Source organism: Echiichthys vipera, assembly GCF_963691815.1.
Source record: "Echiichthys vipera genome assembly, chromosome: 13".
NCBI lineage: Eukaryota > Metazoa > Chordata > Actinopteri > Perciformes > Trachinidae > Echiichthys > Echiichthys vipera.
Window position 1 is genome coordinate 13,238,326 of NC_139838.1, and position 16,883 is coordinate 13,255,208.

General features: G+C 41.8%; 1 protein-coding gene across 1 annotated transcript in view; it reads right to left on the minus strand.

The window, feature by feature from the left end:
* rims3 (regulating synaptic membrane exocytosis 3) overlaps positions 1-12,311 on the minus strand; it is a gene marked incomplete at both ends in the record, with an annotated part of 20,524 nt that extends 8,213 nt beyond the window's left edge. The window contains one exon of the mRNA XM_083925497.1: positions 12,047-12,311. Coding sequence (XP_083781623.1) covers positions 12,047-12,311 — 265 coding nt within the window. The remainder of the gene's footprint in view (positions 1-12,046) is intronic.
* Between the last annotated feature and the right edge of the window lie 4,572 nt (positions 12,312-16,883).

The window sequence follows — 16,883 nt, forward strand, 5'->3', positions numbered from 1 at the left end:
AACAGGGCATTCAAAAACAAATAAATATGCCAGGGAGTTAAGTGTAGCTTATTAGTGTCCTAAGTGTGACTTTAATGATAATGTATGGGAGTTAAACAAAACTAATCTCCCGCATTGTCTTTGTGCATGTGCACTGTCAGTGTGTGTGAGAGTCCCATTAACAGCTCAGGCAGGAACATAAGCCAGGGAGTGGTCAATGCAAGGTGATTAGCCTTTCTCAGCACCATGTTGCATAGGAAATGATTTCTTGAAATCTAAAACCTTCACATACAGCAGGATGTCTGTCAGTGAGTTAATATGCCACACAGGCTCCTGTCTAATGGCAATTCATTACAATGAGGAAAAGAGAAATCTAATTAAGATGTAATTTCCCCTTGATTACTCAACTCGGCGGCTGATGGGCAAATGATGCAAGATGACGGGTGATTTATAAGAAAAAAGCAAATGAGACAAACAGATGACGTTGCCGTTGCATGTTAAGCACTGAACGCAGTTTTCCACTAACGACCCAACGAGACAAACAGAGAACAGGGTGATATCTGCTACACTGCAAAAAGAACCTCAAACAAACTGTCTTAAGTCTTAAAATTCAAATTGTGCCAGTGGGATGAGATATTTCCATTTTCTTATGATGTTATTTTTGTGCAGCCAAGACACAGATTTTGAAATTAACCTGTATGTTCGCATTGGCTGAGAAGGAACTATAAGTGTGTGTGTGTGTTGCTCCAATGCACCAAAAGCAACTCTCCCGTCCACCTTAACAGACAGGCTGGTGTTCATTCTGTATAAGTGTACGTTTCCAGCACTCTATGTCAAGACTAGTGGTAATGACACCCTGATTATAGGTATTTTACACACACACACACACACACACACACACGGTGACTCACCACACACACTTTTGAGCTTGGTGACACACTGTGACTTATTGCTTGTAATAGCCTTGCTGGGGTGCCAATAAGTCCTCTTGCTCATTTTCTACTCAGGTTGCTAAATCGGAGAGCTCTTACTCTATTAGTGTGATTTGCCAGATCAGCTAAAAGTCCCCAACATAATGTGAGAAATAACGCCTCAGCTGGCTCTAGTGTGAAAACTCTGACATGATGTATAATACACAAGAAGAAATAGCAATTCCATGAGCTCCGAAAAAGCACAAGCTTTTAGTTGAGCAATGCATTGTTGTTAAAGGAATAGTTTGACATTTGGGAAAGACACTTTTTGAAGCTACAGCAAGAGGCAGTGTAGCTTAGTTTAGTTTAAGACTGTTCCCCAGGAACATAGGACCCTTTTATAGGAAAAAGGCCGGATGTTCCCCGGTCAGTTTTTTCCACAATCAGCACCAAATTCCCTGGCAAACAGGTCTATGTAGACCCTAACACTACCCCCTAACCCTGACCCTAACCCGTAACCTCTAACCCTAATAAAATGCTGAATTAAATCAGCAAAGGCTTATGCGACCGGGGAACATAGGACCCTTTTGGGGGAAAAGATTCTGGGAACATAGGACCCTGCGAACATAGGCATGACGTTCAACACCCTTGTTGATACGTGACCACTTGCTTATGGGGAACTGTGGTAGAAAATCTTGCTAACACGCTAACAACTATTAGTTAGTGAGTCCTGTCCACAAACTCCCATTCTCATAATTGTCTGCCTCCTCATTCATAGTAGAAACTGCAGTTTCTTCAATTTCTTTCAGCTTTCACCATCTTAAATGCTGATGTAGAAGGCCTTAACTTCCTGGAGCCCCCACTGGTTGCCTGACAATCTCACAGTGAAGACACCAGGCAGTGGTAGATTGTCTTACAGTCGGGCTGAGTCAGAGGAGCTGTTTCCCGATTTCCAGCCTTCCTGCTATGCTTAGCTAACTGTCCCTGGCAGTAGCTTCATATTTACATATAGATATTTTTTTTAAAAAGTCAAAATATTCCTCTGCTGAAAATTCAAGAAGGTGCTGTTGGAGATCGGGTCACACAGCTTGTAATCATTTTATTTTATTTTTTTTATACTGCTGCTGTGGTATAGGCTTGGGACAGATTTGGTAAGAACCTATGCAGGTTCATGGAGGGTCAGGCCTGATGTTTTGGGTATGATCTCTAGGTCACACTTTGTTGAAAGGCAGTGTTTTACATGCAGAAGCTAGCTGTACACACATTTGTATGCACACAATAGCAGGAATCCAGGCACACAGAAAGACAGATTCACAGTCGAATGGTTCACCAATCTGTCTGGCTAAGAATAGAGCATGGAGGAGTTGGTGGGCGAGATTGGGAAAACATGATAGATGCGTTGAGGGAAAGTGAGAACAAAAAAGATGGAGATGAAGGGAGGAGAGATAGAGGAAAGGGAAAATTAAGATGTCAGTGAGCTAGAGGAAACACAAAGTGGGCGATGAGGGAGTACAGCGAGTGGAGAGATGAGAAACAGAGCGGGGAGAGAAAGTGATCGCCGGCCAGCTAAGCTGGTGTTTGGTAACCTCTAAAAGCACCGGTGGCACTGAAGAGAAAGCTTTTAGAGACACGAGTAAGGTTTCAGTTTGTATGGGTCAGGAGAGCCAGTGACTCAATATGCTTCCAAAGAAAAATGAGGTGGGGTGAGGGAGACAACAGAGCGGCAATCTCACCTGAAATAGCAGCTTAAAAGACTCAATAATTTTTCCATTAGTCATAGGGAATATGAATAGCTATGATGTGGAGTCATCCTCTGAAATAGCTACTATTATGAAAGTGTAGTTACCACAGGTCAGATGTTGGGATTCAACATCTTCCATTGTTGCTATTCACAGTTGCTTCGTATTCACTGCTGCTCACAAGGCTTTTCTGAGCTTTCTTGATATGTAGGAAGATTTCTTTAGAGGTGAAATTTCAGTCGAAGGATCTGATCACTGTAAGCTCTCCAAAATGTCTCTGCCAAAATTCTTAAAGCTAGTTTCCTAGCTGTGACTCAGAAACAGAGCTAGAAGTAGGGCATGAGTGAGTCACCACGAGTACTAAAATTCCAGGTCTATTCTCTGGTCTACTGTAATGCAGTCTTGGACACATATAGAGGCATACCAGTCATCTTGTTGTGTTGTTGTTGTTGGGTTTCTCTTTTCTGCCAAAACCTCCCTCGTCATTTTCATGTGTTTAAATAGTCCCTCATTCATTATGAATAGGATTGTGAATTTATGGCAACATCCTGATCTGACATACAAAACATGATATACAACGTTATCAGTAATGAGGAAAGAAGAAGCTGGAATTGTACCATTATGTGGGTGTAGACTTTCAGCTACAGTATATATTTCTAATGTACAGGACTCAACAACTGCCCGGGGCAAATGAAATGCCAAGTCGGGCTGGTAAATCTAGCAACACACTTGCCCGATCGGACAAATGGGAGATATTTGTTTTTTAAATGATGGAAATTGCTAAGGATTGGACCTCACTTCCTTCTCATCTCCATTGAGAGTTGGACTGGAGCAGTGCTGATGGAGATTTATTTACTTAAATAAAGACTAAACATGATAATTAACATACGTCTTTTGTAAAATCTAATAACCTCGAATAAATAAAACAATTTGTAAAGGGGCAGGTAGAAAATGAACATTGAAATCTAATGAAACATGAATAACAATAGCCTCTTTCACAGAGAGGCTCTGCAACAGCAATGAAAGTACCACGCAACGTCAGTTTTGTTTATTCACACTGGACCAAGCAACAGCATCGTAATGCTGCCCCAATGTGTGATTTCACATAGCTGCCGGCATTCCAGAAGCAAAAGAGGCACAGATCTGTACCGTCGATCAACCATTCGAGCACGGCCTGACCCACAAACTACCAACTCCATACATTATAGTAGCACAATTGCCAGTAGAGAGAAGTACAGAGACGGACTGCAACAAAGTTGCACCCGAAACTTTTTGTTTGAGAGAGTGAAAGAGAGGGGAAGAGAATGTGGACAATGCATGCAATGTTTCTGTAAGTTATCAAAAACTTAGGCTATTCTCAGTACTGCTTTAACACTTTTTGACCTGCCTGCAGGGTCAACTTAAGCATCACGAATGCGTGCTGTTCCCCCCCTGCCTGGCTTTGTTTCTCTGCTGCCGACTCAGAAGCGCAACAGATCTAACCCCCCATCCATTCCGTCTTCGTACCTTTCACACAGACACTAAAAGCGCAACGACCCCACAACGAACAGGTGTGTGAAAGAGGCTGATGAACAAAGGAGAGCTCTGGATAGACATGGCATGGTAGTGTTTAGAAAAGCGATATCTCAGCATGTTCTACTTATTTTGGGATTGAAATAGAGACTCTTGAAATGTTATGTTAAGATGTTATCCATAGCTATTCCTCATCTGTGTCGCATCAGCCTGTCCTGCAGAGCTATCTCCATGCGGGGGAGCACAATGTTCTTATTTCAAGTATTTAGGAAACTACAAAGACTTTTTATGTGTACTGTAGCTACACAGTATCAGCACTGCTCTTTATATATCAGTAAGAACCAAAACTGTGAAAAGAAAACTCTGAAACACCACTGTCATGACTATCAATGACAGAATCCCACTGGATGCTAAGGCTAACTAAAGCTAGTCACATATCATGATTCATGGTGATGTAAGCACATAGTTTCCAAAGCTGTTTAGGAGCAGTGTCTGCAGTAGTGAAAGCTGCAGTGCTTCAGTAAATATGCTCCTCACAGAAAAACAAAGCTTAAAAAAGGATTTCATTCTAGTATTTGGCATAACAACAAAATGCATGGCACTGTACTGTGATTTGTGACACTGAATCACAGGATTTTATAGTCAGGCAAATAAAAACGGTAGCTAACACCTGTGTTATTTTATTGAAAGAAAAAATAAAAGTCAGAAGCATGGTAAATGGGTTTCTTAACATTACTGGCAAAGGTGACAAACATATTTCTTGGAGCTACAGTTATATTCAGCCAAATATTGCACCCAGAAATGTGGCTGTATTGGTCTCAGAACAAAGTTGGAACAAATTCAATTAGCAAACTAACAAGTATTCTCTTCCTGTGTCCCATTTTGTTCTGTCTGTTTCTTTTCTGTCTCCAATAGTATCTACAGCAACACAGAAATAAACATGTGGAAGACAAGAAGATTTAAAAAAAGAACATTTGAAAGGTACTGAAAAGCTAGCTTGAGAAAATAAAGATGTGTGTTGAGTGGGAAGAGAGAGGACAAAAGAGTGCGTGATTGAGTATGAATGTGCGCCAGCCAAAAACAGGGGCTCGCATCTGCTGGGACGCTCACCAAAAACACACACACAAAACAGACGCACATCCATGCCTGGTTTCCTTTGATCTAACTCTCCTGGTGCACTGCATCATATCAGAGGGGCTTGTTTCTCTGCAAGCCGCGTCCATGCATGTGGACTGACAGTATCCATCTCTATTTCCACAGAGATGGATAAACCTGCTCAGGAGATAAGGCCATGTTCAGCGCAGCGGAGGAGTGACTCACCCATTAAACCTGGGAAACCATTTGTGTGTGTGTGTGTGTGTGTGTGTGTGTGTGTGTGTGTGTGTGTGTGTGTGTGTGTGTGTGTGTGTGTGTGTGTGTGTGTGCTATCTTCTCACTGATGCCAATAATAGCAGGTAATAAATAGAACATAGACAGAACCAAAATGCCATCCTCAACACTCGGTTGTTACAAAACCCAGAATAATGAGGCTATGACACAGTGGGAGTTGGGGCTATGACTGGAATTAAATGAGGAAAAGTGGGATACATTATGGAAACACCATCATAGAAATGCAAGAAAAAAGGCTGTATCAAAAGCTCTAAATGTGGAAGCACACCTTATACAACAGCACCAGTTTTGTGAAAGCATGCTCAAAGTGTACATCATTACAGCATGAAGAAATGTATCTAACCTTTGCTTCAACGATACATGTATTTTATGAGTGTTCATGTTCATGGGTTTGTTCTTTAGCCTACACCAAATGGAGTGTTCACATCCATTTAGACTAACAACTGTCACAGGTCTCGATCTAATTCACAAAATAGATCACGTCTAGAACATACCCTGCAGAAACTATGACACAAAAGCAACATAACCACGATTCTTCCTAATAGCGCTTTAAATGTGAGCCGCTGACATATTCTGCTACATACTGTTCATTTAGTCTTTTCCCACAACGTTGTATCTCTATCCGCCCAGCAGCCTTAGTGTTCACTCACTTTCTTTATAACAGCCCATTCATTCTATTTATAAATCTGTTTATCTGGAGCAAAAAAAACTTTTAGTCACCAGATAGAAGATTGCTTATGATCTTGTCTTAAAAGTCATAAAATTGGTAATGTTTTGAGATTTTGTGTAGTTCTTTGGGTCTCCCTTTTTCCTCCAAGGTCTACTTTGCAACCAACATAACATTCAAATTCAATAATATCAATAAGGGATGGGCATGAATGATCGACTCCTTGCGTAGTCCTTGTTTCAAATTAACTTGATTTTTGTGTGTGTAACATGAGCACCTCTTGCTTTTGCGCTTGACCCGAGATGCAAACACCATCAATTTTTGGACCCAGACGATATGGAGGGGGAAAGCAGTGACGTTCGGGGCCGCAACGTCGCAAGCACAGAGGCATTGGGCACCCTCTTCGGGGAGGACTAGTTGGAAAATATGGATGTCAGTGAGCTAGAAGCTTGTTTCAGTGAGCCATGCATTCGTCCTCAGAAAAATCCACTGGAGAGGTGAAAGTCCAACAGGTACCGGTACAAAAAACTGAGCGTTGCGGCAAAGCGGCACCTGCTGATACCTGCCACCTCTGTGCCACCTGTTCTCCACAGCAGAACTGATCATTAACAGAATTTGAAGGTGAATTTAATTACGTTTTGAATGAAAACAATGTTTTGAAGTTGGGGCTGTGAAAAAATAAATCCTTAAAGGATAACTGTGACTGTTTTGATTGAGAATAAACATTAGGTGCTGGGTAGGCTGTATTACTCTGCATCATTATTGCTGCAGGAAGATGCATTGCGTTCTAAAAATTGATTTGGAAAAATGAGTACTCAATTGGCCCTCGAGGAATTGATGCAATCCTTCGATCTTGGAATTAACTACTCGTGCCCGCCCCTAATATCAATCAATTAATCAATAGTCACAACAGCACACAGTTTGCATTCCATTTCCCCCCATATCTGCTCCTAAAGTCCAAATGACTCCCCCCACATATCTCTTCTCTGGAGACCAATTCAACCAGTGGCTCATTGGCTGACCATCTGAGCGAAGCAGAGGGCCGGCGCCTTGGCCGACCCTCTTCATCAGCCAATCAATGCACGTGTCACTTGGAACATGAACCAGTGACAGTGTCCAGATTGGGCCGTTAACGACCGCCAGGAAGGAACACGGAGAGGACTTTAATCGAACTGGACCGGATGAGGAGGAATGTTTCCCTGTGGCTCTGTTCGTCTGTCTCTGGGACCTTCTGTGTCCGTCTGTGTGGGCCATCAAATGAATTATATGCAGCCATTTTTTTGCCTCTGGCTGGTGGGAATGATGAGGTAGGGAAAACAACAAATTAGGGTAGCCCATTTATGCATCTCTGGGTCACTGAGTAAACAGCCTTGTTTGTCTCCAGGAACAGATTTCCAGGCTCAGCCTAATGAAGTTGTGAGCCGATTCCTAGTATATCAGTGACATAATCTTGTTGTTTGGTGGATGTTACGTATAATACCTGGATTGGGATTTAATTTACGATTAATTCATTGTTTTTTCTCAGCCTACCTGAAACTTTTTCAAATAAGGATGAACCAATCCCCCCAATACTATGTATATTGACTCAGGCTCTGCCAATAATAAGTCCAAATCCAGTACCAGTGCTCCCTTTTACCCAGATTTCCCAAGAAAACTATCACGCAAGAGCTGAAGATGATGCCGCTATAACAAGATGTGGTATAGATGGAAGAGAAAGGAGCAGTGCGTGATACTGTGATTTTGTTCCAGGCGTGATGTGTTCCTCTGGTAGCTGAGAACATCTAAATTTAGATGCACCCCTCGTCTCCCCTTCCTCCTCTCCTCAGCCCCTCCTAGCCCCTTCATCTACGCTTCCCCTCCATTGTGCTCTCCTCATCACCACGAACACAGAGACATGAAAGCCCCTGTGGTGAAAATATCGACAGCTCTCCCTGCGTCAGACAAGTGTCAGCTGTGCCTCAGTGCGCTGAGCTCATTGTGTTTGTGTGTGTGTGTGCTTGTTGATTTCGGGAGCAACAGCCATCTCACACTGATGGGAGGCAAAAACAGGTAATGATACAAGATAATGATGCAGGATTTAGGTGAATGTGTGTGCATGCGTGTGCATGCGTGTGCATGCGTGTGCATGCGTGTGCATGCGCGTGCATGCATACGTTTGTGTGTGTTTATGTGTATGTGCGCATGCGTGTGTGCTCGCGTGCGTGTGCGCGTGCGTGCGTGCGTGCTTGCGTGTGTGCGTGTGTTCCTGTGCACATTGCCCATTAGCCATATGGTGACCATGTCAGAGCTGTCATGAGGACATGTATGATGTTGACTCACATTTTTTAAAATGCTTTCATACACATTACTCCACGTCCTGTGGTTTCTTTACTCTTGCTAGTGTTCAAATATCAACTCACAGCTGTCATTGCCGAAAGTTATAAAGAAAGCAATCCTGCCAGGTTAGGTATACATAATACAGAGCTGGTCCAGTGAAGAAGTGTAACAGAAGATTGAAGTTATGTGAGGAGTTTCGATCATTAAGAAGAGGACATAGCTTTGGCTGAAAGGCCAGATACTATTCTTTACACCACAGTCATACTGAGAAATGATGTCCTAAGCATGAAGTAGTGAAAACTGTCAAGTACTGATATATTGTTTTGACAGATTCTAAGACGATTTTTTTTTGATTGATGACATATTTTCTTAAATCACTCCTAACTTTACCAATCTTAGGGCTTACTCACACTTGCCATTCGTACAGTGCCCAAGCACGAATGTTCGAATGTGTTATTATGTTCCGCACCAAGGCACAGCACCCTTGCCGGCCACTGACCGGTTGAGAGAGATGGGCATCTGTAAAGCACAGATGCACATCTACGCGCACGAGCTTGTGCATGTGTGCGAGCACGAGCATTGACGGCAGTCAATGAGTCAATGAGACTATTGATACACAACTGTTCCCCACAACAGAATTTAAGAAGATACCTGATATGGCATCTGATGTGGAGTGTTTACTGCAGATTTTCTCAGATGAAAATATTCAAAAGCAGTTGGACAATAAAAGAACTCCGAGGGGTGATGATGTCTATAAGCAAGACGCAATCGAGCCGAGGCCCGAAAACATTTCAAGTAATGTGAGTGCAAGCGGGCCTAGGCCGCGGGGACCATCAACCTAAAGCCTGGCATGGATCATCTGGTCCAAGTGTGAGTGCGTCTTTAGACTATTTTATTTACGACTATATCTTAAGACACTGCTAAGACACCACTGGTGTGTTAAGTTAATTGTTAAATATGTGTTACATTACATTTTATAAACTGTTTAAAAAAAAGCTTTACTTTCTTTAGGATCACAATTAAAATAACTCTTTGAGTTAAACGTGTCTCCAGTGACATTTTTGTTGCTGTATGTGATTTAGTGCCGCAGCAAACGATGATTTTCATTATTAATAAATCTACAGATTATTGTCTCAATGAACCAATAAACTGTTTTATCTATCAAATGTAATCTGTCAAATGTGGCTCATCACAGGTTATCGGAGCCTAACGTGACCTCCTCTACGTGCCTTACTTCGTCTGAACAGCAGTCTGAAACCCAAAGATACTTATTACAATTTCATAGAAGACAACAGCAAATGTTGACATTTGAAAAGCTAGGACCAATGAATCTTTGGCATTTTTGCTTAAAAGGTAATGAAACAGTTAATAATATAAAAATAATTTAAAAAGTACCCTTTTGGAATTGGTACATAAACTAATGAAAATGGTACCCAGCCTGCTAGACAATGCAGAAAGAAACAACCCTCAGGAGCTGTCATAAAACTGAATTTTCAAAGTGGGCAGAAAAAAAAGCAGAATGACACGTGCAGAGGTTAAAGTTCGATGTGCTGGTAGGAGAAAGAGAATGTGCTAATAGGATGTGGGGAGAACAACGTGCTTGTTATCAAAAGAAGAAAGAAAGGAACTGCATTAAAATGAGTTGCATCCCCTGCCGCCCTGGCCCTGCCTCTCAGCATTGGTGTGTGACATGTTTTCCCTTTTTCCCACCAGGAGTGACTGCTGAGGTTGCTGCTGAGGCGCAAAATGAGAAACACTTTTGTTGCAGCTGCACAGTATCTGTAATTATACCCCACAGGACACATACTACTGCATAGCGCCACTATCGTTGCCATACAGTCACCATGTATACAAGCTGCAACCGCTGCAAAAGCACTTCAGAGTTCTAGCGTTTCGAGTGTTGCAAGCATCTAAACAAACATTGATAATTCCACAAAAGGTGAAGCCAGTGAGAGCTTGTTGAATTAGATATTACAGGTATTACAACTAAAGCAGTGCATCATCAAATACCCTTTGGATTGGATTATGGTAATGTTATTATGCAGATACTAAAACAATCACTGTTCTGTTAGACCAGTGTTGGCATCCGTTTATCAATTGAACTGCAGCAGGAAAGCATTTCATAATTTAAAAAACCACAAAGAGCATTTTGAAAGCCAAGCTGGGAGGGTGATTAATCATCTTACCCAATAAAAATGCAGTCTTCATTTGTAAATGAATATGATTTGCAGCTTCACATCTGAACCCAAATTGAAACTAGAACGGCACGCGGAAAGTTCAGACCTCCGCTAAGGCCAACGGTGCATTCACATGATCCTAGTCTCTCCTGAGTTGGGAAGACGTTGCTGGGACTTTGCTGTGTCATGGATGCTATAAAGAAGACGTGTTGAAATGTATTGCTCACAGCCTTTAAAAATGTAACAACAAAGAGCAAAGGAAACTGAACAGATGAGCCATGATACTTTATGATCAGGATTGTTCCAAAACAACTAGAGATGCACCGATCCATTTTTTTCAGATCCAATCTGATACCGATACCTGGGCTGATCAGATGATACCCGATACCGGTCCAATACTGCAGTTAAATGAATGAACCGTATACCTTGACATGTGAGTGAAGGCATAAGGCTTGACATAAACATTGTTTAAAAAAGGTAACAAAATAACACAGACATAAATGTGCCTAATATTATTTATCAACAGATAACAAAGTTTACATTAGCAGCAAAAAGAAATAAATAACAAATAACAAATTCCATGTGAACTGCAAACAGATTTTTTTAAATGTAATATAAAACCCTTACCGGTGTTGCAAACATAGAATTGAAGTGACTAGATCGCTGTAACTGTATTGCAGTGTAAAATATATTTTTTTCTTTTTTAAATGGATCGGAATGCAGGATCAGCCTCATTCATCCGATATCCGATCCAGCTAATTAGTCGATATGGGACCTGATATCTGATCTGGGTTTCAGATCGGGGCATTTCTAAACAAAGCATTAATGCAGCACAAATGTTGCAATGTTAACAAAAGTGAAAAATATTTTGTGTATCTGCCTCATGATTCTGATTCGCTCCAACATTTAATGCGTTCTTGCTTGGTCTATGTTACACCCTTCAACTAAGTTTCATGAAAATAGTAGTTTTTCCACAATCCTGCTGACAGACAAACAAGTAAACCAACCAACAAAAAACTGAGCCAAAAACATGACCTCATTGGCGAATGTAACAAAAGATTGATACCCCCATACTTCAGAAAATAGACAAAAGTAAAGAAGGGCCGGGGGAGGGAAGAGAAAACAAAAAAGGACAAGAGTGAGGAAATGGTAGAAGCTGAGACTTAGAAGAAAGGAAAAGGACAAAAGGAGTCCGAAGTCACACTGACCCAGCTGAAATGGTGCGAATGGTTGATAAAGGAGAAGAGATGGGATGGAATACAGAGTGGGGAAAAAATTGAATTTCTCTTGCACTGGCAGGGAAGCTTCATCTAAAGAGTTTACATCCAACAGCAGCATTTCAAACTGTAAACTGACCTTGCTGGTTGAGCTGCTGTGTGCTCTTGCTCCACTGCGACAACCCCACAATGGCCACCATCTTGGCGCCGAGACTGGAGCGTCGCTTCTTGTTGCCGGCCAACGATGTGGAGTCCGGGCCCCCGCTTCCGGGACTCTTCTCAAGGCTGTACATGGCACCCGAGATGCTGGAGGAGCGCACCACGTTCCGAGCCGCCGCGCTCAGCCCGCTGAGGCCGCTTAACCCACCTGGGGTGGGCACCTCCACAGAGCTGCTGAGCATCATGGTCCTGCTGGACTGGAGGGCCGATAGGCTCGGGGGGTAGGGCCGAAAAGTTAGAGCTGGGCTGAGGAAGGAAGATGAAAGAAGCCAAAAACAGATGTTAAGGTGAGGGTGGGAGTAGAGAAGAGAGGTTGAACAGTTCAAATCAAAGAACATGTTGATGTGCAGTTTGTCTGCTGAAATACAGAATAATAGCTTGTCTTACAGGTGCAGTCAGAGGACACAGAGGTTTGGTTTTCAATTAAATTCCCCACTTACTGCAGATGCAGCAGAAATGACTTCATATCCCATACAAGACATATAAAAAGAGGAAAGTCTTTTTGATCTCCAATGCTTTTGCAAACTGAGAACATAAAGACCACAAAGGTCAGCAGATGAGGACAGTGCAGATGGTAGCAGACTGTTCAAGTGAGCTAAGAAATAGCTCCAGTCACACACACACACAAACACACACACACACACATACACACACACACACACACACACACACACACACACACACACACACACACACACACACACACACACACACACACACACACACACACACACACACACACACACACACACACACACACACACACACACACACAAACACACACAAATGTCAGGGCTGGCCTGCTGTTGAGAGGTGACCCTGTCAGCTGGTATTTGTCTTGTGTTGGTTTTTTTATATCTTATTCTGTGTCTGACCTTTAACAGTGACACATGATAAACTCACTGGCTGCAGGTGCAGACCTTGAGTGGCGGCACAGGATGGCCTTAGCCTCCCTTGAGATCTCCCCCCCACCCCCGCAATTTTATTGGCTCTTGGTTGTGACAATCATACGTGCAAACCGGATCCAGTTTAACATACTCCTGTACAGAAGGTGGCGGTATGCACCTTGAAACCTGGTATTGCAATCAATCGCCCAAAGAGTTTTGCAACATGGGAAGCGTAAAATTTAGCTGTTTCAAAGTGTCTGCTACTTTGGAAATATTTAGACTGTGAGAATTCTTGTTGGTGAAGTGTGCAGACTTTGTACATGTCCATGTGATTGTTGATATATGCAATTTCTAAACGACACAAAAACAAAACAAAAATTACAACATTTTATAAGTTGGTGTCTTTTACTTTGTCTAATAAACAAGTCATATTTGCATAATGACAAGGCTTTCCTGTGTTTATATTTTACTACTATAATAAAAAAAAGGCATATTTGTTTGCTTTTAATTTCCTCCACATGGCAGCCTGTAAGCACATTAGTGCAAAGTCCTAAGCCTTGTCGTGTTTTACATTTTGTATTCCAGAATGAGGTGTCCGAATGTTCAAGGTTTGAGCTATTGTGTTGTTGATAAACATCACAATATGTTAAAATTGAAAGTGCAGGTAAATAGTGTGATATTTGGACAATACGCTCCACCTTCTTTATCTGCCTTAGGCTGCTGTTTGGAAGCTTATTAATTGCACACAAGCCACATGAAAATATCCCAACCAAGGGAACAAGTCTATCAGAGTTTTTCATTTTGACCGTGCAAAATGAAAAGGTCATATGAGTCTTTCCAAGGTGAAAAAGTAGCCACCAAAAACATGGTGAAGACAAATACACAGTTTAACTTTACACTTTAGCAAAAGTAATTGATCCTGCTGGGTCTAAATGTTGAAGGTTGGTGGTGGCTGTCATTTTTGCTGACCTGAGAGTAATCTGGATCTGCCCCTAGTCGGCTGTCATAACTAACTGACCTCACAACAACAGGCCTTTTCGACAGCAGGCTTTTTGACTTTTTAAAAATCACATGATGTTCTTTTTAAGTGTCCCAGTAAGCCATGAGCCAGCGTGCACAATACCTAGACCCTGAAACTGAAGCAGCCAGCATTCATTTTATTACTTCTCCTAATGGGACATGTCAAAATGTCTTCTGTGAAAAAAAGGGCTATTACTGTATCCTTCAGCATCTCTATCACACCATGTCTTTCTCCTCTTCTTCACTCTTTTCCTTCTCTCCTTTCCTTTCCTCTTCCTTAACTTCATTGTGAACATATTGAAGCTAAATCGAGGGTGCATTAAATATGTAATACACTGTAGCCAGCATTGTGCTTTCTAACTCCTTATTTATTATTTAAATGTATTTTTACTTCCTTTACTAATACCCCTTATACTTTATACTTATCTTTCTAGCTGCTTTATCATTATGGCCCCTGCTAATTCAAACTAACTTGCTTGATAAGTGCCTTGCAAAATTTAGCTAATGCAACATTTCTGCATGATCATTTAACAAGACTAAAGCTCCTTTCAAACATGTAATGCAAACCTGACTTTACCTGGTGGAGCTGTATGTGGGAACGTTCAGATCTCAGTCGGTGGAATCAGACATCAAATTGACTTTAACCTGCCACCTCCCTATAGTACCAAGTCCGATTAAGCCATGTGTGAATAGAGCAGCTCATTGTCTGGATAATTCACAGTGAGCGAGTGGGCAGGTGAATGACATTTCTATCTTGCAGGTTGTGTGAAACCAGAAGAAAACAAACATCTGAGGATGAAGAAGGAGGGTGATTAAGATGAAGACGCCAATGAAAATGTCTAACTAGAGAAGCAAAATCCTAGAGGAACTTCTGCCATTAAGGGCTGACGCCAAAATTGCCAGACAAATTGAAGGAATAGCAAGAGACTCAATTATTTATGACCGAATTACGAAATGCTACCTGACCTCATTGTAATATGTGCCATGTGCTGCCTCCTGCAAGCTCTACAAATGCACCTCTGTCTGACGCATACAATCCTGTTGTGTTCAGCATGAGAGAATTTCGGACAATTTGTTGGCCACTGTCCGGGGTTCATATGAGAAAACAGATAGTCAACAGCCATGATAGCACCTCTGGGAGGCTGTTCGCAGGCACAGCGGTGCTTTGAGCTAATGCTAACATCAGCATGCCAACATGTTGTTAATATGCAAAAGTTTATCAGGTATCGTATTTATTCGACTTGATGATGACACCATGAGGAGAGTTACAGGATAAATAACGTTTCATCGCAATTTATCCTGTCGTGACAATGAATTTGTGTACCAAATTTCATGGCAATCTATCCAGTAGTTGTTGAGACTTTTCATTCAAAACCGCAAATGTAAACCTGAAGGCACCAGAGGAAGTCAGAGGATCATCAAAATCTATAGCGTTCAACATCTGGGGATCATTAATGTCCGTACATTTCATGGCAATGCATCTAGTAGACACCAACCGACCAACCAACTGACAATGCCATCTCTAGAGACAGGTTTCTAACGTGACTAAAAGACAATCGTTATATATAATTCGTCACTAATCGGAGGAAATGGTGCACAAATCTTTTATGTTACTTTAACACTCAGTCCCATGACTGGAAGTTATAAATATTACATATACAGTACAGTACAGGGAACTTGCCCTTAATGCATCTTTCAAATTCAAGATATAAATTCCCTGTGCTTTGGATGTCTCTGTAAATCACCATCATCATTGCCCTGCTTTGTCACACAAACACAGCCATGATGCATACAGCCTAAAAAAATGTTGCTCAGCTGCACTTTTTCTAGGGATTCATTTAGCATGACCACAATGACCAAAGTGGACACTATTGAGGAATGATAATTAAAAAAAAGTGCAGCAAAGTTTTGACATTTTGACAAATTTTGGCATTTTGTTATGAAACTCATAACAATAGCCAAGTAGAAGAGGGCCTGCTTTGTACAGAGCCACTGCAGTGAGATTTGTTATGAGTTGAAAAGGGTATTGAGGTGGAAGACAGAGGGAGAGGGCAGAGGCAAGGGCTTGAAATTTGAAATTCAGGTTAGACTACAGTATATGCCCTTAATTTCTTCTCCTCTCTTTTATTGCCTTCCATCTCTTCCCTGTTCCCCCTTTCTTTTCCATTCCAGCCTATATGCGCACTTCTCTCCGGCTCTCTGGGGGGGCCTCTGTACTTGAACACACAGCAGAGCAGGAGAAAATGAGGATAGGGGAGGGATAGAGAAGATGGAGAAAAGGAGACAAACAGAATAATTCTGCTTCCATAGAGGCACGAGGACAGAGAAGAACAAGTGAGGGAAGACGAAGGACAGGGAGAGAGACGTGGGAGGAGAGGACGCTTTTTAAATGAAGGACACAGAGAAAAACACTGCAATGGATTGAAAGCAAGAGGAGAGGGGGAAGAGTATGACAGTGATAGTGACTTCAACTGAGACATGCATCCATTCCTCCTCTTACAGTTTTTCTCAATTGCTAAAACACTAAACCCTGTTGTCTGAACTAATTTCTCTGTTGCCTGATTGAATCAATCACTCTTTTGGCAAAACCATGAGCACTTTTCATCTGTTTAGACACAACTTCCCAACACATCTTCATTGTGATGCACCTGTGCTGCATAATGGTGAGCACAGGTGGCAAAAGTCAAACACAATTAAAGCACAGTTGTCACTACTTGAAGACAACAACTCAAAATTGATCACACTTGTGGATAATGATGTGAGGGAATATATAAAGCCAGTTCAGAGAGCCCTGATCTGGAGGCACTACAATGGATAGAAATCTGAGAGGAAGAGTTTGTGTGAGAGGAG